This window comes from Hordeum vulgare, chromosome 5H (assembly GCF_904849725.1).
Source record: "Hordeum vulgare subsp. vulgare chromosome 5H, MorexV3_pseudomolecules_assembly, whole genome shotgun sequence".
Lineage (NCBI taxonomy): Eukaryota > Viridiplantae > Streptophyta > Magnoliopsida > Poales > Poaceae > Hordeum > Hordeum vulgare.
In genome coordinates, this window is record NC_058522.1 from 301,446,688 (window position 1) to 301,457,225 (window position 10,538).

At 46.0% G+C, this 10,538-nt stretch overlaps 1 protein-coding gene across 2 annotated transcripts; it reads left to right on the forward strand.

Moving 5' to 3' along the window:
- The first annotated feature begins 1,210 nt into the window (after positions 1-1,210).
- LOC123398128 lies at positions 1,211-5,093 on the forward strand. 2 transcript variants are annotated; one of them, XM_045092639.1, is made up of 3 exons: positions 1,211-1,413; positions 1,491-1,807; positions 1,904-2,137. In XM_045092639.1, the coding sequence occupies exons 1-3, from the start codon at positions 1,255-1,257 to the stop codon at positions 1,944-1,946; spliced, it is 519 nt and encodes a 172-aa protein (XP_044948574.1). In that variant the 5' UTR covers positions 1,211-1,254; the 3' UTR covers positions 1,947-2,137. The 2 variants fall into 2 exon arrangements, with proteins under 2 accessions (XP_044948574.1, XP_044948573.1); XM_045092638.1 differs by lacking the exon at positions 1,904-2,137 and adding an exon at positions 4,752-5,093 and having other exon boundaries at positions 1,215-1,413.
- The last annotated feature ends 5,445 nt before the right edge of the window (positions 5,094-10,538 follow it).

Sequence of the window (10,538 nt, forward strand, 5' to 3'; positions counted from 1 at the left end):
GTGTATGATATAATGAGAATAATGTAAGTTTACTATGCTATGATGAAACTATTTGTATAGAGCATGCACAAATACATCACAAATATGTAGTGGAGGAATAAATATGTGAAAGTAGGAATTAGCAGAATAAAGCACAAATCTTAGCAGTAGCGCTGGTGGACGTCTAGCAGCAACACTGGGTTATCAGCAACGCTTGTTACAGTGCAGCGCTACAGATAGTTAGTAGTAGCGTTGTTCGATACAACACTACTACTAGCTATACTTCCGAGTAGCGCTGGATGGAAAAGCGCTACTGCTAAATCCAGCGCTACCACTAGGCTTTCTCCTAGTAGTGAAATCGTCCACCACCAGAAGATTCAGAAAGACTAAAAGAGGGAAACGAGAGAAGTAACTATGATCGAACATGGCGTCGCTCCACTCCATTGCGCTGCCACCTCGCCGCGAAATCCCCTCGTCGCTGGCGGAAAGACCGCTAACGTCTCCTTTCCTATACGTGAGAGAGAAAGAGAGCGAAGCGAGAGTGTTGTGTGTGGGGTCTCCGACCAATTAATTCGAAGATGGCTATCACTTTGGAGCTGCTCGTGTGGCAAGTTTTGGCGAGGTGGAGCCTGACAAGTGGGCCGGGGGTGTAAGTTTTGATGTTAATGGAGGAAGAGAGAAGGATTTGAGCGAAGCGTGTGAATTAGCACAGTGGTTGTGGTTTTGTGAAAAACAGTTCAAAAGTTGTGGTTATCTGTTATAACTTATAAGTTGTCCGGAATTTATAATTTTGTGTAGTTAATTCTTTCTTTTTGGCCGAACCAACTTATGGTTAAATGCTTAGGAGGACATTAATATTCCTGTCCATTAGAGTTTAAGTCTTAAATTTAATATTGATGTTTGCATTTCTCTGAATTTATTCATGCCTTAGTGTGATGAGCGTGGGAGTAGACGTTTTCGTCAAATACGAAAGCATGTGTGACGACTTCGTTAATTTCAAGATAATGTGTCGGTTTAGTCTTTTGGATGTGTTTATAAGAGAATCTAAAGATGATGTATCGGTCTAGTTTTTTGAAAGCGTTTATAAAAAATAGAACGTGTGTACATATGTTTATAGGGTTTAGTGTATGTGAGCAGGCGTTGATTGTATTGTGTTAAAAAAACTCTTTCTTTTTTGAGTTGTGCTCATGGTTTTGATTTGGTTTGCGAAACAACCGATACGACCGCACCAGGCTCGAGTCGCGATTGATCCGCATCTCTCTCAAGCCCGGTGCGATGTTCCTGCGGCGCCTGAGCACGTCCGCCTCCGGCGCCCTCCGCCGGCGCCGCCGCGGCGCCAAGGACGACGGTGTCGTAACCGCCCTGCGTGCGGAGATCGCCCACGAGCTGTCCTCTTCCCCCTCCTCCTCCTCCCCCCCTTCCCTCCATTATCAGGTACCCCCGCCTCATCCTCCCACCGCTGACCTCCAGCCCCAATCTAGTGCCACTCACGCCTCCCTTCCCATTCGCAGGAGACTCTTGGCTTTGCCACCGTGTCGGATGCGCCGCGTGCGCAGGACGTGCTTGTGCGCCGCCGCGGAGACGCCGAGGAGGTCCACGTGTCGGCGCTGCTCGCCCCACTGCGTTTCGAAGGCGAGGAACCGCTGCCCAGGGACGCGCTCATGAAGGTGTTCGTCAGCAAACCAGGAGTGGAACCGCTGCTGCGCTTCGACTGCCGCGCGGTTGCCGCCGCCGGCGGCGCTGCTGCTGGCTATGATATAACTGCCCTTTCGTATCACGCGTTCCCTGGCGATGGTGGAGGCCGCAAGTATGAAGGGCCAGACTTCGGGTAATGTTCCTTGCATTCCTTGGTTTCTAATTCTGTTAATGATGCTATGTAAACTACTTATATGTTAATTGAACTGAACTGATACATCATACATAGGGGTTTACTGCATGGAACTAGGGAGGTGAGCATTTTGTATTAAGAAAGCAGGGACATGAAAAACACCACTATGGCCAGCATTTCGCAGCTTGAAATCCTAGACTGGTCTTTACTTTCTGTTGCACAAGGATGCTGTTACTTTGTTATGTGGAACTCGGCTGGTGTGGTCAGTTGGAAAATAAAGACATGAATTTGAAAGGAATGAAGTGCAAATCACAGGATTTCTTTACAAAACCCCAAGAAAGGTGAAGGGATTATAATTTGGTTTGAACATAGGAAAATTGTCTTGATAGTACACAAATGTATTTAGAAAAAAGGCTTTGGTGAATTTTGAAATTCCGGTGGAACTGGAGCCTAGGAAATCAATCCATAGGAGTTCTGCAGCACCGTTTCTTAGAACCAAAGAGCATTTATACAGATAATTTCCTAAGGATCGGAATCCTCCAACAAATCTTACAATACAAAGGGTAGCCGACCGTGGAATTTCTCATAAATGATCTGGGGAGAGTCTGTCTCTACGTTCAGTGGAAATTCTCAATAGCTGGATGCAGGATGTAAAGAGCATAGGATTTTCTTGTCACAACACCTGTGCCATTGATAATTGTAAGTCTGAAACTCCTGTTGCAGTTTGTGGAGACCACTAACTGCCGGTGGTCTTACTCTTAAACACTGTTCAAGAATTCATCCGATTAATCAGTTAATTGGTCAGTTAATCGCTACTCACCGGGTGGCCGAATCGAATAACACCTACTCATTTTGTTAACTTGACAGGACGATTAAATGGTATGTCAGACCGATTAATGGTCTATGAGACCGATAATCAGTTGTCAGGACGATTAATCGATGTTGGCATGCTGACTCGTGAGCAAACAAAGCCCGATTATTTGGCCCATAACCCCTCCGAGTCTCTCCTGGTCATAAAGAGCTAGGGTTTATCCCGTCTCCTGCCCCTCCCGCTCCTCTCATCCCCTCTCGACCTAGATGGTGGCTGGCCAGGTCCTCATTGGCGCTCCGCCGCTTCCCCTCCTCCTCTCTGTGCGGCTGCTTTCTCTTCTCCCTCTGTGCGCTGCTACTTCCCCTCCTCCTTTGCGACCCGCCACCTCCAGCAACCGCCCGTTCAGATGCCCTGCGCGGCCACCGTCACCTTTCTCTGTCTATCGTCGTCGCGTGGGCGCCATCTCTCAGAGTTGCATCCCAGGCGGAAATCAGCCAAAAAGCCTTAGTGTGTACATGTTTGTTGATGATTTTGACACCCACATGGATGATTGTTATTGTATACATGTTTGTCATCTATTGACAAAAGAAAATGGTGCCATTTGCTTCATATTTGCAATGTAGATTTTTTTCTCCATACAAAATTTGCTTCTATTGAGTTTATAATTCCACTGATCAATGGTCACCGATTAATCCAGCTAATAGGCTGATTCAGCGATTAATCGCTACTCCCAAGCTGAGTGAGCAGCTGGAGTACCAGTTTAAGAGCCTAAAATTATTTAATAGGAAATGCTAGTACCACTTCAAGTTGCTTAGATTCCTTTTGTATGAAGGTGACTTATCAGGGCTGGGTTGTTGCTCTTACTCTTTAGATGACTGCCACTATTTTAGTTTCAGTAGTTATTTTCCTATATAATATTGGATAGTGATTGAATTTTTTGGAATTTTAGATATTGCACTGTGCAGAGATGGTGAGATCCTTCGTTGACAATAAATATTACGGCAGTATACTTTATGAGATCATCCCTTTGTGGTGCATCTGTGCAATTGCTTTTGATTTGGGCACTAAATTAGTTAAATGATATACTCCCCCAAAGTAGATCTATCTGTAAGGTGTTGAACGTTAAAATTCTAGGTCATTCCCTAATTTCTCAAGATTGCTGCTGCTCATGGGTGTAATACCGAATTAAAGCATCAGATCTTGCCTTTAGTTAATAGAGAACTGGAAGCAAGGTTTTAACATCACAAGTTAATGCGAATGTGGTGCAGCACCTGACTTGTCCCAAGTCATGTCTACTACTCCCTCCGTCCCAAAATAAGTATCTCAACAACAACAGTTGTACTAAAGTTGAGACACTTATTTTAGGACGGAGGGAGTACTTGGCATGCGACTTGTGTTAGCAATTGGATCCGGTACCTCTGTCCATTCTGAAGTTGGGCATGAGTTACAGCAAGAGGTTTTGTCGATTATTGATATGAGAAGGGACAAAGGGTAATGGTTTTGAAAGTATGAACAATTATTACCTAAAGCATTGACGGCAGGTGTGCAGTTAAACATCACTTCTTCGGGATGAAAATAGATGTAGAATTACTCGAAATTGCTGTGCTGTTTTACTGTAAATGATTAGGCTAAACCAAATGGTATAGTGAGAGTTTGTTCTATAAATTAGGAGGAGCTAATTCATGATATGTAATATGATAATTTGTAAATTTGTACCATTTGCTTGATGACTTGTCTCAGATTGTCATTTAGGCCAGACCGTTTTTGATCGGATAAGGCATACAGTGCATCTTCTGCCAGAACTCCATACCTGATGCATGTTAAGTTGGGACCAGACTGGGCTTAAGATGGATAATGCCTCATACCCACTTTCTTTTTTGCTCTACTATATTAAATGTTTGAAACACAATGTGCTCATAGTGCATACCGAATAGAGAACTTACATATGCTACTCAGTCACATCTGTTGTTGTTCATGGTGGCTATGGTTTGTTTGACTGAGGCCAAACGGTGCCTTTTGATTTAAAAAAACACCAAAAAGGCAATTGATTCCTTTAAAAAGCAGCAAGCTCAAGAAGCATGTGCTGCTCCTCTCTAATTGCACTGAGTGAGTGTTTTTCCTTCCGTTGTGCAGGCTTTTGGATCCTAAGCTACAGACTGCACTGAAAGAATATCTCCTGGCAAGAGGTGTTACCCCCGAACTGGCGACCTCACTTCGTGAACACTTGCTTCAGAAGGAGCAGGCCCAGTACGTGAGCTGGCTGAAAACATTGGAAGGGATGTTCACCAAGGATCATTGACCTGATTGTTGGCCGAAAAGATGAAGAAGAGAACGATTGTTGACCTATTAGACTATTAGTCCTCGGCTGTTCAACTTTGCTCGTCAGTTGTTAGTCTGTTCCTGACGAGACGAATGCTTAATGTTCTTTTGGCCGTGACAATGCGGGATATAAGGTGAATGCTGTATCTCGGTTAAGTCTGTGTCCTGTGAAGTTACAGTAAATTTTTTTAGGGGTAAATGCTTTGCTTTATTGATGAATAATACGGATTACAGTGATAAAATGAGTATCAAAGGGTTGTAGGAGCCACACATGGCGTCCCTCCCCCAAATGCAAAGCATGCTTAGCTAAATGATGAGCTTCCATATTGGAGATTCTTCCTTAATGGACAAATGATATAGCCTGAAAATTAGTGTTCCCGTCCTTAATTTCCTTGATGATTGGGACAGTAATACCACATGTTTCGGAGTTGATCTCCGTTACCGTTGAGAGACAATCCGATGCCATTACTAGATTCTGAAGTAGATCCCTGCCCAAAGATTGGGCTTCACGGCACGTCAATGTTTTCAAAATGTGAGGGTCAGTTAAACCATGAAAAACTACGGCTGATGCTCCCAGATACACACCCTGATTATTCCGGCACACTGCGCTCATAGCGCCGACGAGAGGAGTATTGTAGTCTGCACCATCCACGTTTACCTTGGCACATCCAGCAGGTGGCGGAATCCATCTCCTTGAATTAGCCTGAACCGGCCTCACATGTGATAATGATTTTTGTGGCTTTGTCACCCCAAGCTCGGCTATGTACTTGTTGACAAAGGAATGGGTTGCCAAAGGGCTTTGGTGCTCTCCTTCATGGATCGGTCTCCTCCGTGCAGACCAAATTGCCCATAGTGTGATCGTGATTCTGACCAGTTCGTCCGCTGAAACCGAAGATAGCATGCTGAACAACCATGATCGAGCGTCTGGTTCAGCGGTGGCTAGCATATGCTCGACTAGTTCCTGATCGTGAAGTGCCCAGACACATCGCGCCATTGTACAACTTAAAAGGGAGTGGAACCATGAGACCCCGGCGCCACATATTGCACAGGACGAAGATGACGCCATATGCCGGTGATGCCGAACGTCCGCTGTGGGAAGAGATGTTTGCGCAAGCCGCCATAGGAAAACGTTGATCTTCGACGGCACCGGGATTCGCCAGAGCGTGTCCCAACACTTCTTCTCTCTATTACTATCAGCAGGGCCCCCGCGTCCCTCGAGACATGCTTCACGTCGGAGTTTTATCGTGATGAGCATGCGATAACAGGATTTGACAGTGAATTCACTTTTCTTTTCCCGCGACCAAGCCCAAAAGTCCTCACACTGTCGGGTGCTCACGGGTATATTAAGAATCACATTGGCATCAATTGGTAAGAATGTTGTGTTAACCAGTTCCTGCCGCCATCTTGCCGAAGTGCTGTCGATGAGTTCTGACACTAGTGTCGGTCGATGGGGAGTAAGGCATGCTACCGGTCTCGTGGAGGCCTCCTTGGGGAGCCAGTTTTGGTTCCAGATATTTGTGTTGTTGCCGTCGCCGATCCTCCTAATTAGTCCCACTTTGAGAACATCTTTACCTTCCATAATCGACCGCCAAATCTGCAAAGGATTGTTGCCAAGTTCAGCTTCCAAGAACTGAGTTGAGGGGAAGTAGCGTGCTTTAAGGATCCTGGCACTTAATGTTTCCGAAGATTTCAGCATGCGCCAAGCTTGTCTTGCGAGGAGGGCGAGATTGAACAATTCAACATCTCTGAAACCCAACCCTCCTTCATATTTAGGTCGTGTCATCACTTCCCACAAGACCCAACTCGTCTTTATTTCACCATTTTTGCTGTCCCACCAGAATTTGCGAATAATTGAATTGATATGGAGACAGAGTCCTCGTGGCAGTTTGAAACACGCCATCAAAAAGACTGGAACTGCTTGTGCTATTGATTTTATGAGTACTTCCTTCCCTCCTGTTGATAGGATTTTCTCCATCCAGCCTTTAACTTTGTTCCATACTCCGTCCTTTAGATATTTGAAAGCTCCATTTTTGCTGCTACCCACATCTGTGGGCATACCCAAATACTTCTCATTCAAACTCCCATTCTGAACATTAAGGATATTCTTGATAGAATCCTTTACCACGGGTGCGCATCCTCTACTAAAGAAAACCGAAGATTTAGCTTGGTTAATTTTCTGTCCAGAGGCCATACAATAGGTCTCCAACAAAGAAGATACCAGAGTAGCTCCCTCACTACTAGACTTGAAGAACAATAGGCTGTCATCGGCGAAAAGTAAGTGGCTAACCGGCGGAGCCGTTGGTGCCACTTTAATTCCGTTGATAGGCGATGACTCATTCTGACTTTTAAGGAGGCACGAAAGGCCCTCTGCTGCCAGCAAGAAAAGGTAGGGTGATAACAGATCTCCCTGTCGAATCCCCCTCATAGGGGTGAATTGATCAAGTTTCTTCCCATTAAAGAAGACATAAAACTTAACGGAGCTCACCATCCTCATCATTGTATCGACCCAAACGGGTGCAAAACCCAATCTGGTCATCATGGCTCTCATGTAGTCCCACTCCGGGCGATCATATGCTTTCATCATATCCAATTTCAAGGCACAAAAACCATTCTTCTTTGATCTATTCCACTTCATGAAATGAAGGCACTCATAGGCAGAAATTATATTATCAGTGATAAGCCTGCCCCCTAGAAATGTTGACTGCTCCTCTGATATAATCTCCGGAAGGATAGTTTTCAATCTATTAGCCAAAACTTTGGAAGCAATCTTGTAAATGACATTACACAGGCTTATAGGTCAAAACTGAGTGAGAAGAGTGGGACTCGTTACCTTAGGTATTAAAACCAAAATAGTCTCATTCATATTATTTACCTCTTCTTCCCCTTTCAGAATTTTTAAGATGATAGTGGTGATCTCATATCCACACACATCCCAATACCGTTGAAAAAAGTGGGCAGGGAACCCATCTGCCCCCGGTGCTTTAGTGGGTGCCATCTGAAAGAGAGTCGACTTCACTTCCTCCTTGGTGTATTCCGAGTTCAACTTCTGGTTCATTTCATCGGTAACTTTCCGAGGAACCCTACTAATCACCGCCTCCATATTCGTTGTACCCTCTGATGTGTAGAGATGGCGATAGAAATCTGTCACCATAGTTCCAACTCCTCAGCATCATCCACTGTAGTGCCGTCTTCCCTAACAAGCGCTTGGATTTTATTTTTCTGCCTTCGTTTGCTTGCTCGTAAATGAAAGAATTTGGTGTTCTTGTCCCCTGCAACAAGCCAGGTAATACGTGACCTCTGACGCCACATTATGTCCTCCCTGTGATATAACTCAGCAAGGCGGTCCTTGATTTTTATCTCAATGCGAGTAGGTTCAGTGCGACTAGGATCAGGCTGAAGATGTGCCAGCTCTTCATTTAGTCGTTTGATCTCTGTGCGAACATTACCAAAAGTGGTTTTATCCCAACGTCCAAGTCCCTTTGACAGAGCATCTATTTTCGCCTTTAGGCCTTCAACTGTTGTGGCACCTGGACCCTGCCAATGTTGTTGTACCTCCTCTTGGAAGCCATCATGGGACTCCCACATCATCTCATACCTGAATGGTTTCTCGCGGAATTGCAGGTCTCTTGGTTGACCCTCGGTCTGAAGGAAGATGGGATTATGATCCGAAGTGGCGGACACTTTATGCGACAGTTCCGCGTGTGGGAAAATGCTGCACCATTCCCCACTCGCTAGTGCTCTGTCTAGCCGAACACGGGTGTACGTCCCTCCTGCTACCCTTCTTTCGAATGTCCAGTTTGGCCCTGTGAACCCGAGGTTAGTTAACCCACAAACATCGATGCCGTCTCGGAAGCCATGCACCTGAGTCATACTGCGATGTCTTGATCCCTCATATCCGTCCAGTCGCAAGGCCTCATTAAAGTCCCCAATGCATAACCATGGGCGATCACTAGCAGAGGCTAAGGATCGCAAAAGTTCTCAAGTTATCCCTCTTTCCCCAACTCGTGCTTCTCCATAAACTACCATCATCCTCATTGGGGAAACCCTGGCATGGTAATTAGAGCATCAATGTGATAATCAGAATATCCAAAGGTCTTGAGCTTTATTGTATTATTCCAAAAGATACCAATTCCACCACTCCTTCCAGAGCTACTAACTGCAAAGGAAAAATCATAGCCTAGTGAACCTGCTAAGCTTTCTACTCTACCTCCAGGAAGTTGAGTTTCCACAATGCAAACCACTAGTGGAGTATACTGCCTCGCTAAGTTGCGAAGCTCACGAACTGTCTCAGGTCTCCCAGCCCCTCGACAGTTCCAGCATAGCACACTCATTGAGCCCGGCGGCGCTCCTCGAAGGAGCCCGCCAACTCGCTCTTTGAGTTTGTCGTTTTAAGGGGTGACGCCCCGACTTATGTTTCTTCCTATCCCGTGGTGTGACATATGCATGTGGGGGCGGCGGAACCTGCTCAGACCGCGAGGTATCCTTTGGCATGGTAGAATTGTGCTGATCATATCCCCCCGTTCCAGCCGGCTCCATCGCTGTAGGTGCTACATTCGAAAGGTCAAGCCGTTTCTTTGCTGAAGATTCAACATGCGGTGGTTGTGCTATATCTCCGTCCTCCTGCTCCATCGGCATTGATTTCATGGGGCTCTCAGTTGTGTCCTCCAGGTTTTCAGTGTCGCTCATTCCCGCCTCTTGTGAAGAACGTTTCTTGGCTGCATTAGCAGCTCTATTATTAGCACCAACAGATCCATGTGTTCCGCCTCCCCTTCCACGACGAGCCCGGTTACGTGGAGGATTCGAGTAGTTATTCTGGCTGTACTGATTAGATGGTAATGTTCTCCTATTAGCTACCATCCATTGCCCATATTCAATCTCATCAGGTATCTCCACACTCTTCCAGGATGTGCCCCATTATACCACATACCTCACAGAAAAAGGCAATTTTCTCATACTTAACTGGCAGCAGTAGGTTTTCCTCCCCTCTGATCTTTAGCGGAGTGAACCAACAAATGGTTCATCTACTTTGATCTTGACTCGTACCCTCACGTAATTGCCTTCAAAAACCCTAGTAGGGTTCATCTCCATGCTCTTAACCTGGCTAATACGGCGTGCTAGTTGATCGAGCACCACTTCCCTGCAGTATAGCTCTGGGGTATCATGTATCTGTGCCCACACCTGCACCCGATCAAGAGCCACCGCGTGCGGTTTGCCCTTGCCGTCATATTCCTCGATAACAACCATGAGACCCCTGAAAATCCAAGGTCCTTGATGCATAACCCTGTTCCAGTCTCCAACACAGAATAACTGAATAATGAACAGGTTGTCGTCCGCCTCGCGTATCGCGGGATCATACGCTAGCCGCCATACGAATTTCATCGTTGTTTTGAAAGATTCAGCACTAAAGGCTTTGGTCGTGTTCACTTTAGCCACCGCAAGCCGGCGTGTTTCCTCCGCGAACTTTGATATCTCATCGTCACCCACCATCACTGCGTCCAATTCAGATTCCTTAAGCTTCATGTTCTTCATCGCCGTCTCCAGATCAATTGGCGATTTCCCCTTCCCGCCCCTCGGAGCCGTGCCCCGCGAAGCACCGGTCGT

Bases quoted from the DNA above. Each gene is read 5' to 3' on its own strand.
- LOC123398128 (XM_045092638.1), top strand. From the start codon at position 1,255: ATGTTCCTGCGGCGCCTGAGCACGTCCGCCTCCGGCGCCCTCCGCCGG. The intron at 1,414-1,490 runs GTACCCCCGCCT...TCCCATTCGCAG, and splicing joins CCCCTTCCCTCCATTATCAG to GAGACTCTTGGCTTTGCCAC. The intron at 1,808-4,751 runs GTAATGTTCCTT...TCCGTTGTGCAG, and splicing joins TATGAAGGGCCAGACTTCGG to GCTTTTGGATCCTAAGCTAC.